The sequence below is a fragment of the Pezoporus wallicus genome, unplaced genomic scaffold (assembly GCF_028554395.1).
Source record: "Pezoporus wallicus isolate ANWC-B61680 ecotype Strahan unplaced genomic scaffold, APGP_CSIRO_Pwel_v1 contig_3710, whole genome shotgun sequence".
Taxonomy (NCBI): domain Eukaryota; kingdom Metazoa; phylum Chordata; class Aves; order Psittaciformes; family Psittacidae; genus Pezoporus; species Pezoporus wallicus.
Window position 1 is genome coordinate 3,697,537 of NW_026640315.1, and position 23,632 is coordinate 3,721,168.

General features: G+C 43.4%; 1 protein-coding gene across 5 annotated transcripts in view; it reads right to left on the minus strand.

The window, feature by feature from the left end:
- PRKCA (protein kinase C alpha) overlaps positions 1–23,632 on the minus strand; it is a 160,788-nt gene that overhangs the window by 122,044 nt on the left and 15,112 nt on the right. For 2 of the 5 annotated variants that reach the window (XM_057418671.1, XM_057418670.1), the window contains exons 1-2: positions 21,744–22,156; positions 18,174–18,205 (exon numbers count right to left, since the gene is read on the minus strand). In XM_057418671.1, the coding sequence (XP_057274654.1) occupies positions 18,174–18,205; positions 21,744–21,916 (205 nt within the window). In that variant the 5' untranslated portion in view covers positions 21,917–22,156. Of the gene's footprint in view, positions 1–18,173; positions 18,206–21,580; positions 21,606–21,743; positions 22,157–23,632 lie in introns of those variants that run through there. The other 3 variants (XM_057418672.1, XM_057418675.1, XM_057418673.1) reach the window with 3 other exon arrangements.

Genomic DNA, 23,632 nt, shown 5'->3' on the forward strand with positions numbered 1-23,632 from the left:
TATATGACATTAATCTATTAGGTACTTCAGTTATATCAAGCGCCTACAGCACTGTTATACAGCACTAGGATACTCGCAGAATCCCTTACTCTGATAAACATCCACATTAAACTTGGACCACGTTCCAATACATCAAAATGTGCCATAAGAGTACCAGATTCTTCCCACACCACATATCATAAAAGTCACTCTTCCTCACAAGATATCCCTCAATAAAAGGCTGCAATGTCACAATATACAGGGTAGGGGTTCTGATTATTTTTAGCCCAGGCCAGCTGGACTGCTGCAGTTCAGTGCGATTTGTTGAGAGTAATAAAAGGAACCTGATAGTAAAGAAAAGGACTTGAGGCCACAGAATTTCATTATAAATTGATTTCTAATTATAATATTAAATGACTACACAACATTTAAAGAATATAAAATTGTTTCAGAATACATTTCTAAACTACTTTTATTTCTGCAAAAATGGATGCTAGTGGCAAAGCAAGGTAATAGAAACCAGAAGATCCTGCCACTTACTAATTGCATTTTTGATGGAAGTGCTATCACAAGGCATTAAGGAGACTTAAAAGCACAAACTGCACTTCACTTATTGCTAATAATAAAACATGAGTAAAAAAAAGAGGTCTTCCTAAAGGCTTAATAAGAACTAGAAGAGAATACTTCAAATAAACGTGAATAATGAAAAAGTGATGAAATATAAAATTGACTTATTTCAAATCCATGCAAAACAACATCCTATGGAAGTTTTAGTTTCTTAGAGTATGTTCCTTCTCTGAGTTTGACATTCAAAGTGCTCTAAAACCACAGGAGCCTTGTACCAAAGCGCACCCCAGCTGTGTGTGCACCCCAGGTCCCCAGCTCTCCTGGTCAAGGCATTTACCTCCTGCCAAGGCTCTTCCTGATCACTCTTTTCTGCTTCCTGTTCGTCATTTCCTTCTCCTACATTTTCACATGGAAAACTACCTCAATGGCACAAATTCAGGGCAGGTAAACTCTTGCCAGGCACAAATCCCTTCCTGGCTGGGAGAGAATGAGCCCACACAAGTTCTACTCCAGACACTGGAACTATTTGAGCTCCAGAGGCAGCTTAGGGCAAGCCAAGGCATTTCAGATTGAACTCTTCTGCCCCACTGCTCCAGGCTCCAGCACAGCCCTGCTGTGCTGAGGTTAAGAGTGCGATTTCTACTCTTATTTCTGAAATACAGAATCCTCCTTCTAGACCACGGCACTGATTTGGCGTTGTGATTAACCCAGTAGAATTTTAGCCAGTCATACGAAGGGAATCAAACTGATGTGCAAACATTTGCCATCTCCAAGATAAGTTACACACTCTCCCTCCAGCTGCTAAACTAGAAAGAAACCGACTCAAATTGTGGTCAAAGGAGGAGCTGAAGATAAAAGGTGTTCCAGGATAAAAGCAGCGAGGCCATTAAGTGCACTTCCAGAACCGAGAGGGTTTATAGCTGTATTTTTAATACATCTGTTTCATTCCACCAGCTTCAAATAAGGAAACATCCCAAAGATGGTGATAGCATGCTGAATTTGTTGCTATCTGCAGAAATTAGTTACTATAAATAGTTTTTCCAGGCTTTTTAAGACGCAGCTGTACCGAGTTTCCACCAGAATCAAAATTGCTAAGACACTGATTTACTGCATCGTCTATTCCACAAAGGTGGTGACAGTATCCCACCACCAGCCCATTTTATGCTGAAGACACCCTCGCCACACATTTTAATCTTATTATCTTTAAAGATGGAACACCATCTGCAACAAGCTTTTAAAACAGACTCCAGTGATGATGACAAGATTCCCTTAGTATGACTGGGTAAAATTTTACCATGTTAATCGTGACCCAAAACCAGTGTCATGGTCTAGAAGGATCCCAAATTGCAGAAGTATAGTAGAAATCACTCTCTAACCTTAACGTATGTTCTCCTCTTCAGCCCTTACACCTAACCCTCAGCTGCAGACAGTGATTTAACAAAGCCAGGGTAGTCGACACTGTTGGTATCCATAATAATGTGGGAGAGATCTCAGACCCACATGGGCTTCCTAAGTTAAATCCTGTAATGGACTAAACCAGAGGAAGCAGTACATTGACTTCCCAACCTAAATAAACAAAATCTTTTAACTATGAAACCAGAATTTACACCTGTCAAGCAAGTGATAAAATGACAATAGTGGAGCAGTGACAAGCTGGGGTCTGGCACGGGCAGGGCTGCTGCAGTTTAAACTCATCACAGAACTGAATTAATGCCAGCTAAATGGATGACCTTAGGAACAGATTACTCGGGAGCAAGCAGCCATTGAGAAAGTTATCCATTATACATTTGCTCTTATTTAAGCAACCCTTGAGTCATGTAGCATCCTACAGAAAGAAGGCAAAAGAGGTGTAGAAGAGAATACACTTCCCCAGCAGAAAACTAAATGGAAGGGTAAGATAACACAACTCACTCTTCAGGTATAACAAGTTATAAAAATGAGTCCTCAGTGAAAGCCAAAATTAACTGAATCTGCTCCTAGACAATAACCTCCTCGGAACGTTCTGCTTAAGAAACCGCCCCACAGCTTCTCACCAGCCAAAAAAACCCACCTTATTCTGCAGAATAAAGAGCAAACACTGGAGATGCTCTGATCAGGCAACACTATAGACCACTGTGTCACCGCTCTGAACCGCACCACTCTGTTCTGACTCATCCCTTTAATATTCGAACTCCCTAGGACAAGGATTCTTGTAAAGCATAAATACATCTTTGCACAAGACTGTGTAGCACAGCAATGAAAGACACACACAAAAGCCCTGTCTTACAGATTCACCTCGTGTCCTTGGTTCTGACACAACCCGTGTAACCTAAGCACTGCTAAGTATCACCGGTTTAAAGGTGGAGACAAGATCAGTCTAACATACAAATGAGACTATGCAATTACATTGGTAATGTCTTGGAGAGCCTCAAATCACTGACAGAAATGCAGTGCTCCTGTCTAAAGGCGAGACTTAAAAAAACAGAGACCTTTTTAGTTCAGAGTACCATAAGCGTGTTATGATCTGCAAGTCCTTGTATGAAGGGAAAGCCTAAGGGTATGTATAGAGAGGTTAATAAGCAAAACTAGAACATTTGGGTCTGATACATTTCTGCCTTACAAACATATCAGTAACCTATGTGCAAAGACTTGTGTTACCAGAAAGCTCAGTGTTTTCTCAGGAGACAGCATCCAGGGTTTTTTGACCCTACAATAAAACACCACCTTCACAAATGGCTCCCTTTATAAAGCTGATCTGGAGACACAGACACAGCTTTCAAAACCACACTGGTTTGGCGCATTCCTCTAGAGACAGCTTGGAGTTTCCCTTCAGAGCAAAGATCATTCTGGACACTGTTCAAACTCTGACATTTCACATTGTTCACCACAATCTCTGTGTAAACTGGCTGCACAAGATAACTTATCAAATATGACACACAAAGAGAGGTTTCCACACCCCAGACTGACTTGAAAGCAATTCACATTTAAAACCAGCGCTGACTAATTTTAGACCTATTATGCACATACTATGTGTGTTAAATAATAACCGTTTTCTACCTCTCCTAAACCCTAAGTCCAAAGTACACATTAGCAAAAGGATTGTCTTCTATTTCCAGTCTGAAATTTGTGAAGGTTTCATTACCAAGAGCACTGAAAGCAGCTGACATTTCATCCTGTGCTCCTTCTTAACACAGAACTCATTATCTTCCTTCAGGGCTCCCACTTCAAGTGCCACATCAATGCTCTGCAAAGTCCTGGCGCTGTAATTGCATTACACTTTCAAGAACAGGTAAAGAGGGGCTTGTGGCACTTGTGCAGAGAGGATGTGAAATGGTGAGGAGGGAGAAGGCTGGGAGCACTTCCATCAGGGCTATGTGGTAGGCAACTTCAGAATTAGGACATGCTGTTACAAACACAGCAGGACATCAGTTTCTAAGAGCAGACATGTGGCCTTGAAAAGCATCCTCATGGCAACATGGATTATGCCATTAAATCAAATTAATAAAATATCAAAGTTGAGGGCTGAGCAAATGGTAAAGGGTTGATTCAAAGTCTTAATGCTTTCCTTTTGAAGGCAGGAACAAAGACAGCATTCTTCCCCAAATAAGCAGGCAATATACCTAGTGGAGTTGAAACTAAAGCTGGAATTATTACCCAGGCCAGGTTTGATGGGGCTTGGAGCAACCTGCTCTAGTGGAAGGTGTCCCTGGCCATGGCAGGGGTTTGGAACTGGACGAGCTTTAGGGTCCCTTCCAACACAAGTCACTCTGTGACTCTACAAGCACCTAAACCCTGCAAGCTTTACCTGTTAGAAAGCCACTGCCCACCAACCCGCACACTGGTGGACTTCAGACTGACAGAAAACCCCAGCAAACCACAGGGCTCACTTTGGCAACAGTCAGAGAAACAGAACAGTTGGAGAGAAGCCACAAGAACCCAACTCCAAGGGGGTCTGCCCATGCTTCTCAAAAGCACAGCTTTTCACATGGTCCATGCCGTGCTGCTCAGCACAGCTGTTCCTACGGCCACTCCCCAGTCCAGCAGTGTTTTTCCCATCCCATTTCACAGAAGGCACAAACGTATTTCCAACAGATGCGTTTTGTACTCCAGTAATTTAGTGATATTTCCTGATGACTGCTTAATACAAAAGCTGTAGCTGGTTGATCCAAAGATGGCATCTGTTACCCTGCGCCTCACCATCAGGTCAGAATGGATTTCTCACTGCAGAGAGAGATACCACGGAAGAATAAATTACTCCCTCAACCCAGGGATAAATAATTTGCCCATGCAATGAGGGATAGAATTAAGGGTTCTGTTATTTCAAATACGCTGTAACATATTTGTTGTATTTGTTATTGGGGGGGGGGGGGGGGGGGGGGGGGGAGGTAATCTTAAGCATTTTCTTATCAATATTATAGACAGCACAACAGAAAATACCTCTTGATCCTTTTCTCAAGCAAGATCATTCTCTTCCTCATCACCCATCCAATTTCTGTCAATTTAATCAATGCTATATAGCAACATAACCAGGATGGAAGACCCCATCACCCTAAAGCTCCGTAGTAACTACAGACAAAACTTGGCTCAAGGAGCAAGCTTCTCCTACCACATCACTCATACGCAAACCCATCACCTGAGCTGTCCTTACACACAGCAGCACAACAGGGGAGTTGGGTACTGAGGATTTAGCTGCTGAGAAGAAGTTTTAGTGTATCATGTTCTGCTCCACTGATAACTGTATTTTAAAATCAGGGCGTGGGGTGAAAGCAAAGAATCATCTCCGCATCATTAAGCCTGGCAGAACTCTATTTGTTGAGAAATGGGGAGAGATGGAGGCTTCTCCTAAAAGGATCAACACTGTGTAGCATGGTAAAATCATCCAATTCATTTCACACAGCGTGCTTATGTATTACACACGCCCAGGGGATGAAGCTATTCTCCGAGTTTCCTAGGAAGTAAGGGTTGCATCTTCTCACTACTGCATCTTAGCTACTGTTTTGGGAGATGTGTGTATAATGCAAAATCTTTTATGCATGGTCCATAAGTTGGCCACTCTCTCCTGATGAGGTATATATTTATATGCAGTGAATGTTTCAGGTGGTGTTTACAGCTCTGTCCTTACAGCCGTAATGAATGTAACTTAAATTACATCAACTGTTTATAAGACAGGGTGGTTTTATGTAAATTTTAAGAGATATTATCATGCTACTATTGAAATTTCAATACCAAGCTCAAGCAAATCATTTCCATTTGGAAAATGATAGGATAAGACACGCATGTATCAGCATGCCTGGCATCCCTCTAGGTTACTAAACCTTCTGCATCAAGGGCATCTCACTTCACTACATATTAATGCAGAATTCTGCATAATATGAGGTTACAGTTATTCAGAGGATCTCTGCACTGCAAATAAACCCAAGTATTAAAGTCTATACTATTAACTACAGATTAAGGTCAGACCCCAACAGTTGTTCCATACAGAACAACGTAACAGACAGACATTCACTGCCCGCGATGCCGAGCCATCCACACAAAGCAGCTTGCAAGATCCAAGCTTTAAAATATTAAGAACATTTATTGGCTCAACATGAATGCAATCCCACGCTCTCACAAAGAGGACCCCTGACTGCACAACTGTGGTTTAGAAGGTGTGGAAATACATCAGTTGTGCTACCTGCTGGCCAGCCTCGTTTCGACTCCGTACACGTCGCATTTGATGGCTCTAAAATTAACCCCGCTGATTTTACCACCCCTTTCCTTTTTCATTTTGCCATGTTAAATGTCAAATGGTCCATGTCTGACACTGCCCTTTTAATTATTACAACAGCTTAAAGATGATACCACAGCCATCCTCCTCCTTCCGAGCGAGGCTCAATGAAACACGGGCAGGGGTAAGAATTCAAAGGTCAATATTTGCATGAGTTGAATGACAGCCAAGAAAAAGCGAGATTTATTAAAAATCTGATTCTACAGGAAGTTCTACAATCAATCACCTTTTTGGGGTATGGATTTAAATCACAGAATAAGCTCCAGGGAGAGTGTTTAGGGCCTCATTAATAATAACTGAGCATATTTATCAATACTTCTTGCAGAAAGCTTGTTATAAATACCAGCACAAACCCGATCAGACCTGCCTAATACATTAATGATATATGATGGAGTCTTTTATTCCCTTCATCTTCAGCTATGTATTTACTTAGATGATCAATACTCCAAATTACAACGTGCCCATAAATTTGTGCCCCTGCATCAATGAATTTGTTCACTCAGTATCTTCTAACACGAAGCCTCAGTCACTGTCAGTCACATTAACAGAACAATAAAATGTGGGTGATGGGGTACCAGGATTCAGAAGTACTTAAGATGACAGTAGCACTAAAGAGCCTTGAGAGCTTATATGCCCATTATGTCGCTTAACAACTGAAGCTGTAGGTGCAGCACATGATTATAAATACACACAAGAACTCAGACCCAGAGAGGAGTTTAAGGCACAGGCAGGAAACTAAAGAATCTAAAGTCAAAGACCTACAGAAACCAGGAAAGGGATGCAATGGTGACGAAGGTTTGTCCTCCCTCTTCCCACTATAGAAACGGCTCTATTATCAAGTCTTTTACAGTGTTCTCATTACATTTTCTATTTATAAAAAAGGAAACCTGGACAAGGACAAGGCATATTAAGCAAAAAGTCAAAGTCAGGTGTTTCTGCTCCATTATATGTGTCCCAGATACTAAAGCAGTCCCATCAGCAGTACTCCTGATGCTAGTGGACCGTGTCTTCAGAATACTTGTCAAATATTCAAACCCACAGAAGCTACATAAAGCATTTGCTGCCAGGAAATGGTGATGCAGCATATACCAAATTATGAATAAAATACAAGCCTAAAACACTTGTAATATGATGTATTTATAGCCTAAAATGGAAGTGACACCTGGCCTTGTACCAGCTTTAATAACATACAACATGACTCTGGTTTTGCAAAGTGTTTGAAGAAACCCAGGCTCAAGCTCAATTAACTGAACAAACCTGACAACTAAACTGCTCCTCATTACACAGCATCAGGAAGCTGACACCAGGCTTCAGTTTTGCAGAAACCATCGAAATAAGCTTTGCTGACTTACATGTCACCAACGGCAAACCTTGCAGGCTGTGAAACTGATGTCTCTCAGGCACACCTGCATATCTAAGGCAGAACAAAACACTTGAAAGTACTCCTCAGTGAAACAACTGGCAACAGCATACAGCACACCAGAGCGTAAAATCACCTAATGCGATCGCACGCTGTGCAGTTGGCATAATGACTGAGCGATCTATTAGGGAACAATACAGCTTCTGTGAATATGTATAAAACATATCCACCACTTGCACTTTAAAACCCTCCTCGGCATCCACATGGGTTTTCAACGCTCCTTTTAGGAGGTAAATCAGGGATATTACTGCAAAGGCAAATCAGAAACTAACACCGAAGAACCTGGGTTATTTGTACCAACACATAGATCAGGTTTGGGCAAGCAAAGAGCAAGACAAAGAAGCAAATTACCATGAAAAAACCACCACCTTTTTGCCCACTGACATACTGGGGTAAGAATGGAATTTTATTAAGCCTTTATATCTAACTAAATGCACTTTATTCCCCAGGGTCTTCAGACAGTTGCAACAGTTGTGTTTGTCATGAATGTACAATGCAATGGAGGCACCGCAAGAAGTAGTTTAACCTCACACCTGAGGATCCCTCAATAACAGCAAAAGGAATTCTGAGCAGTATCCAAGCATCACAATATTTGAACGAGAATACCCCAAAAAAGTCCATTTTTCTCCCTTTTTTCTGTAATCTTGCAACATTTGTCTCAATTGGCCCATACACAAACAGAAGAGCTGGAAAACATGCACCCCCAGGAGTGCACCTATTGCTTTCAGCTGTGTTCACATCCACTGGTATTAAAGAGAAATTCCATTTTGCAAAAATACATCCAACAGATGCAATTTGTAAAAGCCAATGAGAAGGAAGAAAGGTAAAACTGACATACTGGGAATGCCTTCAAATTTAATTCATTTCAAGTAAAAGTCAGCAAACAAGGTAAGAGCAATCCAAACTCTGACTCATTTTAGGGCACATCACACATCAGCTAACCTGCCATTAAGGAAAAACTTGGAAAAAATTATATATGCCCTTAAAAAATCACTTCTGCGTTAGTTTATTTCCATATTTATTGGAACATGATTGGTTTTTAACACTTCCAACCAAGCTCAGGGCATTGTCAGGCTTCATCTATTCATATTATGAAAATCGGAACAGGAGAAGCTCGAGATGCCCAGAACCTGTCAGCACCTTGGTGACATCTGGCAGGATGTCACCTCCAGACACACAGGAGGTCTGCCTGGATCAAAGCTTGTACCTAGGAAATGGAAAACTAGTTTGGGTAAGACTTAGGAGGGCAGACACTGGGTCTTCACCCAGAGAATCGGGGATGCCATGGAAATACACACAGCGGGATGCAGAAGCAGAAAGAATGACACTGCAGAGATTGCACAAGCAATTACAAGGGGAATCATCCTGCACATCCCAAAAGTTAGTTTCAGCTTCTCTACAGAGGGAACTGGTAAGAATGCAGATCGTGATTACTAACAACAGCGCTTTGGGAAATGAAGAAGCCTTTAAAATCAACCCACTACAACACTCAAACACGCAACAGCGTTCCATAAAGAAAGGTGTATTTCGGTACTCTGTGCCAGAGCAGAAAGATTCACCTTTTCCTTAAGATTAATGACCAATTACTTGAGAACAAAACTACTGTGAAGCAGATTCTGGTTGATGTCCTGGTGAGTAAAACAACAAATTAAAACCCAACACAGAACAGGAGCTGAAAGAAGAAGATTAACTATTCTTCCACTCATCCCCGTGCATGAGTAATGTTTTGTTTACTGAGGAACTAAAATAGCACATTTAGCACAGAGGTCCAGTTAGAAATGCTAGTCATTTTAAATGAGTGAAATACCTGTGCTTTGAAAAGAGAGCTACATTGGGAATAAATCTTAACACTCCTCAAAATGAGAGCATCTATCTTCAGTCTGTACTTTGTAACGTCTACGTTTCCTACATTTAATGGTAAAATAAGGAAGGACAGTACCTAATCCACTTTTGAGTCAATAATCTTTTCTTTTTTAACCATTACAAGCTTCATTTATCTATACACAAATGCTTGAACATACAGAATATTATTAGCTTTATATTCAATTCTTTTGATTGAAGCTAAAGAAACAAAAGGGGCAATTGCTGCAACTCTAGTTAAAAATTACAATTTTGGTTTCCAAATATGGGCCATTTCCTTCTCAAAAAGTAAAAAGAAAACAACTTGACAATTATTAGGCAAGGTAATAAAGCCTTAAATGTGTCATCTGAGCTATTTGTATAGATCATTGTCCTGTCATAGATGCTCCTGGCAGTGCCAAAACCTACCTACGTGGCTGTAAATGAAAAGCAAATAATCTTCTAAATCTTGACTGGCCATCATATAAAGACAAGCGTTAACCAGAATTTCACAGCTTCCTTTTAAAAGCCAACAAATTGAGAGCAACAATGACCAAAATTGTATTTTTAGTTTAAAAAGTGTTGTTTCTGTATCAGTCTATGGAAATGTTAAAAACTTTTCTAAGCAAGAGGAGACGGACAACAGTAATAAATCCAGTAAGCTTTTACATTTCCAGGGACACATCCCAGCCTTCTAATAAAGCTCATTTGAGGGAAAGGTTTTTATTACTAAAGACAGCAATGCCATTTCAAAACCTCCACGAAGTCACTGGAAGATATCCGGAAAAAAAAGGCCTGTGTGTCTGCAGCACCTTACACTCCAACTTATATAAATTGGAGAAAGGAACCCAAAAACTTCATGTATATCAAATCATAACCATGAGATCAGGGTGAGCGACGATGAAACCCACAGAAGGATACATACACATGGGTCTGGTTGCCTGACTTACAAGGTAACTAATAGGAACACATTTATGGAAGGCAGTGCTCATACATAGCTGCAACTGGAAAATTAACTGTGGAAAACCAACCCCCCAGCACTCCCAACCTCCAGCCTTCAACCAGCACGGCTGCAATCAGTTTGAATTAGAATGTTCAGCATCTACAAGAACTTAAAAACACTTAAAGGGTAATTCCCGTTATTAATTATACACAAGAGACTCCTTTGCTCCTAGACTTTCATGTTTTCTATGGCAGATGTAAAAGCTGAGGAAATGAACCCAAAATATTTAAGCAACTTATTTTTTTTTACCTTTCACCCTAAAGAGATACAAGCCACAAAGACAAGCTTAGAAGAAATCATTATCAGTGCATCCCAGCAGGGAAATCTGTGCCCTTTATCTTTCTGCAACTTTCTCTCCAACGTTTCATTAAATTCCACTCATGGCATAAATCACATCCGTGAAAATCTTGTATAAAATTAACACCATATGTGCCTGCATATCAGCAGCATCACACCAAAACAGAGGGGAAAATAGAGAATATGCCAAACTTTTATCTTGCCCAGGACTCACACTGGTTTATCTGTCAACTCGGAATGTGCTGTCACTCCCACATGTTTAATTAGAAGCTGAAAAGCTTCACAGAACTACATCCAGGGCACTGGAACAGTCAGTTTCTTTTAACTGGAACACACTGCTGGGATGTCTGAGTGACTTCCAGTAAACAAAACAAAATTTAACATGTTCTAAGTGTGGGAAGGGTGAAGATGGTTTTGTCCTTGAAACTGAATACAGGAAAAAGGCAACAAACTTTTGCTGCAAGATAAGATTTATTTCTATTCCAGCTTTGATAAGCACAATATCAAGCAGGAAATCTTCTAGAGAAACAGAACACAATGGCATATTCCTCTATTGTATGGTCAAGTGCTTTGTTGAGTGACTTGGGTATTGCGCATCTAGAATCACAGAATCATTAGGTTGGAAAAGACCTTTAATATCACTAAGCCCAACTGAACCCAGCACTGCCAAGCCCACCACTAAACCGTGTCCCTAAGCACCACATCTAATAAGTCTTAAATACCTCCAGGGGTGGTGACTCATCCCTGTCTGATGTATAGAATTTTTTTGTGGTGCACATCATCGTAGTAACAGAAAATCCTCACCAACATCCTCCCTCTTCTGACAGGGATGGATGTCCTTTTGTCCCTTCTATACGCAATGATGTCAGGATCAACATATCCCCTCCCCTGCACAGAAGACAATTATTGACAGCATAACCTGAATGTCCACATTATCAAGGAATGCTCCAACAGAACACTTGTGTAAAGAAAGACAGTGTTAAGAACCCGCATAGCCTGCATCTCAGGGGCTTTCTGTCTGATGACCTCCCGGATGAAGATAGGCTGAGAAAGTTGGGGCTGTTCAACCTGGAGAAGAGAAGGCTGCGTGGAGACCTCACAGCAGCCTTCCAGTATCTGAAGGGGGGCTATAGGGGTGCCGGGGAGGGACTATTCATTAGAGACTGTAGTGACAGGACAAGGGGTAACGGGTTAAAACTTAAACAGGGGAAGTTTAGATTGGATCTAAGGAGGAAATTCTTTCCTGTTAGGGTGGTGAGGCACTGGAATGGGTTGCCCAGGGAGGTTGTGAATGCTCCATCCCTGGCAGCATTCAGGACGAGGTTGGACGAGGCCTTGGGTGAGATGTTTTAGTGTGAGGTGTCCCTGCCCATGGCAGAGGGGTTAGAACTTGATGATCTTAAGGTCCTTTCCAACCCTAACTATTCTATGATTCTATGAGCTGCAGCATGATCCATGAACCAAAGATCACTGTGCTGATCTACCTCAGCTCTCTCTGGTACGAGCCAAAGGAATCCACTTTGCATGTTCCACAACCACCCAGCAATGCAAACCAAAGCACTGTGAAAGCAGGGATGATTGGGACACACATTCCAAAGGGCTTTCCCGGTCTGAACCAAGAACTCAATTTGCACTCATTAAGACTGAGGAGTTTTCATGTGTATCAGTGCTGTTCTCAGTAAAAACTTGGTAATTTTCCTGAGATCTCCAAATTCAACTGCAGGGATAGGAACAGAATCTCAACTTATTATCAGGCAATTAACAGGACCGTATTTCCTCATACTACGGGACATTTGTTGCAAAGGAAAGGGAAGGGGCAGCCAAAGGAGGGGAGGAACAAATAAACAAAAGCTGACAAGACAAACACACAACAAGCATCTTATCTGCATGGGTTTAATCTGCATGTCAGATTATCTGCATTAAAAGTTCCTTTGAGGAGTCCACAGACACAGAGTCCACAGATTAAGCTGAGGGCAAAAGGCTGATGGAGAGGACAAAGCTGGCTAGAGGAACCATGGAAACTGTGTGTACACGTAGAATATATGATCCCACATGGGGGGTTTGTTTCCTTTCTAGTACAGATACCTCCAACTCATATGCATGAAAATATATTCCTGAGTCAGCTAATTTAAGTACATCCATACAAAGTTTCCATTCCAAAAGCTGATGGTTCAGTTACATAGGAAGCATCCAGAGTCACAGACAGCAGCTTCCAAGGCATTCATTTCTCAGCCTTTTAGAAACATTGATGTAAACTGTAGCCCATGACTAAGAAGTAATGTAGAAAGCACAAAGAAAAATGCATACATTGTTCGAACTGTGGTCTGCAATATCCGATCTTGCCACAAAAATCATCATGATACAAGAGAGGCAGCTCTGGCATGCAGAGGGGATCTCACTTTCCATCTTATCCACCCTTTGGCAATAACATTTCCAACAAAGGCAGACAGAAAAGCTTTTTATGAGAAGCAACACAGCAATGTAATGCATTTTTCTTTATTAGTTTTTTTTTTTGGGGGGGGGGGTACAAGGGAGGATGAAGATAGGAAAATGAACAAGAAGCTGTTGGTAGGGGTAGCAACTATCAGGATGGAAAATCAAGAACGAAGCCTTGATCCATACACAAGGAAGAATTAATTGTGCTGCTGCTTCTATAAACATGTTAGAAGTGGGGGTTAATGAAAACTGCACATGTCAAGCAGGCCACAAGTGCTCAGAGGGTTCACTGGTTCAAATCTCCAGATCACAGATATAGCAAAACAAAGTTTTTTGGCCACCTCCCTACAGAGAGCTTCAATACAGCATTTTAAATGAAAGTATGGGATTTAAAAAGGCAGCAGCAGCAGCGCTTTCTTTGGTCTTTTCGCTGTAGAACAGAGGTTAAGAACTAGCAGATACAAGATAACACTGAGGAAATGAAGAGATGGAGTGCTGCTTTACTGTGCCATTGTTATGGTATCTGCAATGATGGTATAAAACAATAAAATCCAACCATTTCCAGTTTTAGCGAAGGGGTTACTAGAGATGCCCAGCTAGCACAGAACCAGCCGCGTCAGGAAGGGCCACTGGAGTGACACAAGCTATTCCAAAAAGCTCACCAAGTCGACCTAAGATAAAATTCAACACACAGCAAAAAACAGCCTGAAAAGAAACTGAGGGAAGATAGACAGGAGAAAAGCGGAAAGAGCAGCAGTGGCACAGATTAACTAACATAATAATCTGCTTTAATTGATTTTTAGGTTTTATTTATGTTAAGGAGAAAGCAAAGGTGAAACACTTCCCTAGCTAGCTCTTATCCTGAAGCCAAGGATCTCCTTTATCCACCTCAGCAGACCCTGCAGAAACCATGGGAAAGAGGGAAAACTTGCAGTTAACTACAGACTTTGACCATCTGGGAGAGAACAAACGCTCCAGGTTAAGGGCCTGGAGTTGATCACGTTGATGCTACTGTACCTAAAAATATGTTCACCCCGAGGAACTCACGGAGCCTGCAGAGCTGAACTTAAAACAACCCCTAAACACACGTAAATACACATTCTTCAACGTACATGCTTCACGTCTTGGTGATCCACTATTGCCTGTGCTCTGTTCACCAGAAAAGCTTTGCTCACAAATCAGACAAAGGAACAAGGACAGGGTATACTCAGACTATTAAGAAATGGTATCAAAAGAATGATGAAGCCAAAATTGCACTGAAAAGCTTCCTTAATTTAAAGTCTGCTTTCTTAAAAGAGGAGCTTTCATACCGTGGCAGATTGAAAATGCTTTCAGTTATTCCATTTTTCACATTCCTCTTGCAGTAATTCAGGTGCGCAACAGAGAAAAGCTTTCAGCACTGCAGCCAGCCTGCTGTCCTGCTCGGCAACGTAAGGGAACAAGACAAAGCTGCAGCTCCCTTAACTGATTTTACCATCGTGTTTTCACTACCACAAAGTGAGTCAACAGAAAACAGCAAAACCAAAACTCCTGCTTCAAAAGCACCGTGTTTTAGAACGGTTCATGTCTGTGTAACTGAACAGTAAAACACAAATATCCAACAGCTACACGCAGGAGGCAGTAAGAAATATATCCCTTAGGAGAGAGTTAATCCAGCTGGACTCTTCCAAGTTCATTTTCAAATTCATATACACTACAGACGGGCCCTGACTTCTCACTCTGCTAGATTTTAACCCCAAGCCCTCTCTCTGAAAAACTCATTTCTGATAATGCAGCAGAATTCTACAGCCTCTCCATCAAATAACGTATCACTGCTCCCACTTGGAAACCTAAGTTGCCATTCTGAGTAATTATTTGGTAGTATATACAGTAGATAGCCACTTCACGACACATGCATTAAGAGTGACGGACTACTTAGGATGTGGACTGTCTCTCGCTAAGCATCTGCACAGGAATAATGCAATTGCACCCTGAACTTCTGCTGCATCAAGGGCATTTAAAGTCAGATCAAAACTGAATTTGTCTTTTGCAAATTCATAGGGATCCCATAAAAATAAGGGGAGGGAATTTTGCAAAGCTTTTTTAACAAAATAAATGACAATACTTCTCTTCAATTCTGAATGAGATTATTTCTGACCTCACTGAAATGAGTTATTTCAACGAGAAATAACTCATTTAAATGGGTTTATGCAATGCTGAAGCTGAACATTACAGCAGAAATACAGGCATCAGAATCAGAGAACAAAAATGATTACAGGCAACTGAAAACATGTTCCAAAGCTCAAAGAAAAGGTATTAATGGTCAAAAGAAGATCATTACAATACAGCATTAAGCTTTAATTTTAAAAGAATTTAAACACAAAATAATGCCTTTCTTTTGAGGGCATCTCTTAAAAATAGAACTAGAACTGCATTTTGTGTGACACTTTTAAAGGAAACTTTCAAAATACAGAGAATACTGTGCAGGCTGCAGTGCTGAATAGCACAGAAACACTCTGGACTCCTGTTTAACTGAAGAATCACTAACACAAACATTCATGGAATAATTGCAGTTTCTTAGAGCAGAAGCATCATTTGAGTTTGATGCATTACTATCACAGACCTTCCCTCTTCCCTTTGGTAACAAAGGCCAGAGGAATTTAAAACAACTTTGGAAATAATAAACCCACCCCGCTCTGAAACCTGCCTGACATAAAGTTTCTGCCTCGCAGGAGATTTTACACCACCTTGAAAACAGAGCTAAAACAGCTTCTTATAATGGAAATTGTGACAGGCCAAGAGCTACAGTAAGAGCTGACACTGTAATAGTCTTTCCTTCCCTTCAGGTCATACTGAAATCTTCAGTTGTCATTCTTCTCTGTAAAGATAGTTGCTTAATTACAGAAACTGGAGGTTTTGCAACCTACCTCCTAGTTTCACACTTTAATCCTTCCTGTTCTCACTAACTCCCATCACTAATTTGTCTTTCCAGCTTCAGCTGGTGGCTTCTTGGAAGCTTCAGAAAGTTGAACAGCAAGAAATGTGATTCAGCTGCTTTAACTTCATCACAGAAGCTTCATTTTTCAAATGTACTGTCCCTAGAGAATGAACTCTGATTTTGATCACAATCAAATCTAATGAACGATGGCAACAATCCCACTACTTCAATTTATCAGTGCACCAACACTAACTCACTACAAACTACCTGAAATTCAAGTACTGCTTAAGAGATTTTTTTGCCTGTGTAAGAAAACAGGCAAGAACAAGTCTCCATCAAAGAGGAAGAGCAGAATCTTGGTCTGATGCAGACAAAAGTCAGGTTTGAACACATTTAGATTCCTAGAAAGTTATCACTTCTGAAGCACTTAAAAATAAATCAAGCTGCTCTACTGCTTTTACTGTGGGTTATGTTCATGCATGGCTTTGGAGAGAAAATGAGACTGAACTCCAATTTTTAGCTACCTTTATAAAGATCAGTCCTCATCAGACAAAACTATCTGTGGCTAAGTCGAATGACAATGGTAGAAGGGACTCTGTCCACAGAATCCAAAATACTGGAAATCAACTGGAATACCAAATTTGGATCCCATCCAATCTGAGGCTCTAGCTGCCTGGCTGGAAGACAGTAGAAAGCCAACACTGTGCAAACTACAAGACTTGAGATAGATAATGTATCATTTAAAAGCAGCTCCAATTAGTTTCTGTATACCAATGGAAATCTGTAATAAACATCTAAATAATTCCTGAAGTCAGAACCACTGAGCTAGCCTGAACGGGACTTAGGAAATGCCATTTCATTAGCAACCAAGGACTAAAACCCTGGTTGCATGCTTACCTTCATAAGGTGTGCAATGTTTTCACTAGATGTGTGTGCCTGCAGGTTGCTACTTGCAGACAGAAAAACATTTCTTGCAACACCTTTAAAAGGCAACATTCTTTTACATTCAGTTTCTCAGCGCGTTAATTGCAAGAAGAACCAACTAACATCAATTTTCACAAGAATACCACAGAATCCATCATTTCTCTAAGTAAAAGCAACATTCAGGATAGTCAAATATGCTCTGAAGCATTAGCAAATAACCATTAGGAATGCAATGAACTAAACAACCAAAAGGCTTGCTAATGAGTGCACGAGGTACATCTGCAGGTGAAATGAGAGGGAAGAAAGTAGGAGAAGAGAACAACAAGCCTCATCCTTCAGTAAGCATACGACATTGGAAAATAAGACTTGGGTGTGGGGATTAAATGCTAAATAACAGTAAGAATTTACTGAAAACACAGGGTACGTGAGAATGCAGCCCGTCACGCTCTGGCTTTCACACACACAGTTATCCTCCACTACAGCAGCTTTCAATTTCCAAGGTTAGCAGAATGTATTAAACTGGTGATTCTGTGCAAGTGGGTTTTTTTGTAATTGAGTATTACGTAAGGCAGAAAAATGCTGCTTGTCCTAAAGTGGGAGTTCAAACCAAAGGTCCTCCTAAACACACCGCGGATGAGCATTAAAAACAGGGAGTCTGGGTTATGAAAAGAAGCCATATGACTAAAAAGTGAATCCATTTTCCAAGACGCCCACACAGACAAGAGCTTCTGATGTGAAAAATGGTCTCTGCAAAAGCTCAATTGCACAGATTATTTTCAGGAGGAGATAGAATCTGCACCACATGCAGATTATACGACATTTACTGTGATGAGGTTGAAAAACCCCACATTATTCTGCGTTATTACAGTATGAACAATGACTTGATCAATGTATACGAGATAAACACCAAGCATTGCTTAACTCAGTAACCATATTCCTTTCACATTTACACAGCAGAGATGCTTGATTTTTCCAGGCTAGTTTTCCCTACCTTTAAAACAAGGTACAACAATGTGTGTTAGACAGCAAAGAGTTTGTGGCTTACCTTGGCACTGAAATCCTTGCTTCCCAAATCCCCTGTATAAAACAAGGAAAACAGAAAAGTCTTAGTATGTTTAGTCACAATTTCTTCTCAATGATCTGTAACAACATGAAAATTGCTTCATAGTCAATTACTTCACATTTTGCTAAGACAGCAACAGATCTGAAAACCTCAAACACGGAGCAGCCCACCCATTTCAGAGCACAGAACAATAGCTGTCACCAGCTCTGCAATTTCAGCTGCTGGCAACTCTGTTTTTATTATTATTATTTTACAAGCTATTTTGGATCGACAATTATAATCATCTGCGACTGCTGCATAATATTTCAACTCATTTCATGCCACACGTATACTTAACAGCAATGTAAAACACTCCAAGTTCTAGGAAAGGCATCTACAACAAAGCAGACTTAGTTTTGCAGCCAGATTTGGCGACCGCATGCCAACGGTGTTACGTGGCTCAGCAAGATACCAGTTGCTTGTTGTATGGCAAGGTTTTGCTTGTTTCACTATGAATGAGGAGGGGACAGGCCCAGCAGTTTCACACTGATTATTCTTCCAGCTTCCTTGCTTCATTTCCATAACAAAACACAAACGTGCATGTGATATTATACCAACGAAGCCAGTGACACACAAGCCTTGTATGTGGTATCCAGAGTTCCAACACGTATTATACCTCTGGCAAGTTGCACTGTTGTTGGGTGTATTTATTTATCTTTAACCATTCAGCATTCTCTTTCCACAAGAATAAATATTTTGAGTAGCCTCCCTAGTCAACATTTCTCTGCATTCTCCCTTCTTTGCTGGACGTTTTTCATCTGGAGAGCTGGAACCGCTTAAACTCAAAGGCAAATGAACAAGAGGCATGGACTGGAAGAGCCAGCCAGTAGGCTCTATGCAATTAACAGTGTGAAGATTAATTATCGACTGTGGAAATTGGTTTTAAAAAAATTATCTCAATGATTTTCCCACTTTTTGTTTATTTACTTCAGGCCAAAGCTGAAATTACACAGGTTTGAGCACCTCCATCAATTTCTACACAAAAGTCTCTACGTGCTAGAAGTAGGCCTACTCACTGAATGATCTGGGTTGGAAAGGACCTTAAAGATCACCCAGTTCCAACCCCTGCCATGGGCAGGGACACCTTCCACTAGAGGAGGTTGCTCCAAGCCCCTGTGTCCAACCTGGCCTTGAACACTGCCAGGGATGGGGCAGCCACAGCTTCTCTGGGCACCCTGTGCCAGCGCCTCAGCACCCTCACAGGGAAGAACTTCTGCCTTTTATCTAATGTAAATCTACTCTCAGCTTAAATCCATTCCCCCTTGCTCTATCCCTACATGTCCTTGTAAAAAACCCTACCCAGAAAAGTCCTAATCTAAATGGAAGAAATGTAGCTTAGTTTTGTTACTTGGCAGCACCCACGACTGTACCATACTGGTGCTCTGCTGCTGTTATCTCTTGTCTTCACAAAAGCAAGCAGCACACACTGGAAGTGTGCAAACGTACCTGCAGGGAAGCTGACAGCAGGACCAAGAACACGAAACAGACTTGAGATAAATGTTCATCCTTCTAAACAGACTTATTTGTAAAGAACATTCCTGTATTATCTGCTCTGCAAGCTGAGCCAACCTTCAGGGTTTGAGCTGAATTCATATGCGAACCAGCTGCAGTCCACCCCCTGATCACTTACAGTGTATTTTAAGGAAAAAGTCTTTAAAATACCAACATTTCAGGAACAAAGAGAAAAGGTGTTTAAGGAGATAAGGAGGAACTGAACTATTCTGGCAAATCTCACCCAGTCTAATGTAATCTAAGAAAGAGACTCTATTTGCACAGTTCACTGAAGGGCTGTATTTACTATTCCTTATACCTTAAAGCATATGTTAATTGCCACATGTCATGCTGAAAATAGATGAAGCACTTTTTATGGTGTATGATGCTTATTCAGGAGTTGCGCATCTCCAAATGCAGAAATGAAACTGAAGTTTGAGTTGTCAGATGATGATCTGATGAATGCCAAGAGCTTCCTTAGGCTCACCAGCAAGAGAGGACAGAAGAGCAGAGCCACTCTGCCCACCACCAGTGACAGGACACCCTCTCACCTCCAAATGAATCCTGTCACCTCATGATTCCACTTCATTTTTTGATTGTGCTACTTCTGTGCACAAACACAGCCTGACAATAAGCCTGCAGCGGGTTCACACCTCTCAGTTCATCCTGGTTTAGATTAACTTTGATGCAGTTTCTAAAGGTCTCTCACTTTTACAATCCCAAACTTTGGTGGTTTGTTTTTCATTTTAAAATAGGAAAAAAATAACAGAGAGAAACCAAGAAGTTGTCTTGTTTCTTCCTGTTCCCCACCATCTCATTTTCCTCCCTGACTCTGCAGACAGACAGATTTCAATCACTTCTGGAGTAATCACGGTCTTTCCTTCAGCACGCAAACCGAGAGACACTCAATAAGGAAGGCAAAGGTCTGTGCCCAGACACATTAACACGTGTGAGAAGGGCAAGACACCTGCGGCAGGCACAGAGCCAGCCGGGTGCAGACCCCCGAGAGCCTTCACAACTTTGGCCGAAACAAATCACAGCTCGTTTTCAGCTCGGAAACCTGCAGCGAGAGCTTCAGCAGCAGAGCAGGGCTGGGGCTGAGCCGCAGCTCGGGTAAAGGTGAGGAAGCCCGGGCTGTTTATGTCGCACACCCGCTGAACGTACCAACACTCACCTAAACACAAGGGCACACGCCCGCTCCTCCTGCCCCACGGCCGAGGAGAGCGGCTCGGCCTGCTCCGGCGCCGCAGTCCTGCCCAGAGAGGGCACGGCACCAACCGAGAGGTGCGTGTGTTCCCTAACAGCTTAGTAATAAGGGTGTTGGTAGGAAGTTTTCCTCCCTTCCTCCCCTCTCTTCTAAAACAAAAACCCTCCCTTTACTAAACACGTACTGTAGCAACAGCGTCCCTGGGCATTCCCGATCTCCCTGCCCTCCCCTCTGCTGCAGGAGGAAATAAAGCCGGCACTGATCTCAAAGTTGACGGCAGGGCTGCAGAAGTTGTGCCACACAGCAACACCCACAGCCTGAAACAGAAAACCCTCCGTCCCCACCGCGGCAGCTGTAACGCTGGCGGGGCTCCCCTTCGCTACCGGGAGGCGGGCACCGGGACGGGGCTTCGCGGGGGAAGCCGAACAGAACCCGGGTCCGGCGGGTGGGACACAAGAGGCACAGCAATACCCGCATGGGCTGTTTGGGGAGCGATGTCCCCAGCGCGGGTCCTCACACCCCGCTGATCCCTGCGGCACCGGCGCTGCCCCCGGCGAGATCAGGGGCTCCCCGAACCCGGGGTGGCCCCTCGAAGGATGCGATCGAGCCGGGGGCAGCGAGGCGATATGGGCTGTGCCAAGCCAGGGCTCACCTGCCCGCCCCGGGCGGAGAGCGGCGGCAGCGGGAGGGGAGCTGAGGGACGGGCGGTCACCGGGACCGGGGCACAGCGCCTGCCCCCAGCGGGGGCATCCCTTAGAGCAGCTCGGGCCCGGGCGGAGGATCGGGGAGAGGAAGGCGCCGGCGGGGTCGCTCACCAGATGAAGTCCGTGCAGTGGCTGCAGAACGTGGGCTGCTTGAAGAAGCGCGCGATGAATTTGTGCTCCTTCACCTCGTGCACGTTCTTCTGCCTCAGGGCTCCCTTGCGAGCGAACCGCCGCGCCGCGTCCGGGGCCGCGCCGGGCTCGGAGCCCGGGAACACGTCGGCCATAGCGCCCTCCTCTCCTCCACCGCCGCCGCCGCCCCCCCTCCTCTCCTGCCGGCAGCCGGCAGTCACCGCCCCGCACAGTCCGCCCCGTCCGGCGGCCGCCGAGGCTCTGGCGAACGGCGGCGCTGGGCGCTGCCTCCGGCTCCCGCGCCTGACGTCGGAGCGGCGCGTAGGGAGCGGGAGGAGGATCCCGGCCCCGGGCCCGCGCCGGCTGCTCCGCCCGCGGGGTGAGCGAACCCCCGGCCGCCGGCGGGGCGGAGCGGAACGGAACGGAACGGCCCCGCTCCGGGCCCGCCCCTGGAGCCTGGGCAGAGGAGGCGGGGGGGGTGGTGTCAGCACCTGCCGCCTCCCGTCAGCGGCCCTCGCCCCGCCGCATGGGCTCCGCGGGATCGCAGGGCTGCGCGCACCGCCCCGGGTCTCCGCGCACACGGGTTCCTCGCACGCATTCGCGCGGAGCGGCTCCGTTCCGTGCCTCGCCCGCAGGCAGCAGCTGCCTCCCTTCACACACCCCCCCAGCTCCGGCCATGGAAACTGACACCGCGGCCCTCGGCGGCCGCCGGCCCGCTGCCCCTCGCCGCTGCAGCACCGCCTCCTGCCGCCTTCCCTCCGTGCAGCTGCTGCACCGGGCCCCAGGCACCCCGCCTGCCACCGGCTTCCTGAACCCACCGTCGGGCGGGCTGTTGCACCACAACAGGCAGCGGCGCAGCCCAGGCGCGCTCCTCCTCAAACCTTTCCGCTTCCTGCACCTCGCAAACCCAAAAGCACGCGTGCAGGCGGTGTCCGGGGCCGCTCCGAACAGCCGCACATCACACACCACCACCAGGCGGTCCAGGGAAGAGTGGCCTCACCCTCGCACCCCACTTACCTTTAATTTACCCTCAATTAAATGTGTAGGAAACACACAGCAAGACTTTCCCACCAGTTCAGCCATCCAACACAAGCACAAAAGGCCTTTACTGTGTTTTTATGCATCACACCAACAATGTAATAAAGTATTCTATAAGATAATGTATCATGAGATCTATTATTCATCTTTGTCTATTCACATAACACATGAAATGGTCACAAGTCTCTGGAGACACAAACATTATCTGCCTGTGGCACACCTACATCCTCATACAGCAATCTCTACAGGATCTCTACAGGTTCAGAAAAACACCACATAAAACATGACTGCATTAACATAAAACCACAATATCTGCCTCAAATAAAGAAAACAAGGGCTAATCGTATATTTTTATCATGTTTTTAACAAGTGTTATTCCCATGCCTACAAGTCTTTACCTCTGGGAAACATGCACATTAAAAGCTTTCTACCCCTATATATCACGGCAATAGACTCACAAGTCTGTCTGTGTAAGCACATGTAGTGTGTTTTATTTCACAAGAATGAGAGCAAGCTAATTAAGTCAAATTAAGTCTATATTTTCCTGATGGGAGAAGTGCACATGGATATTTACCACAGAACAGAAACAACTCCTTACACACTATTTTACTCTTGCTTTTAAAACCTAGTGCCAGCCCAGCCAAACAGGCAAGTCCATGGTATTTCATCAAATAACTGATGACAGGGTTAACCCCTTTAAGCTTTATTCTTAACCTATAGAATCAAAGCAGGTGCCCTATAAACTGTTTCCATATGCCTGTGCTTCATGGACTATTATTTTACAAGCAAGTGCTTTTAAATTTGATCTGAAAATAAAAAAAAAATAGAAACGT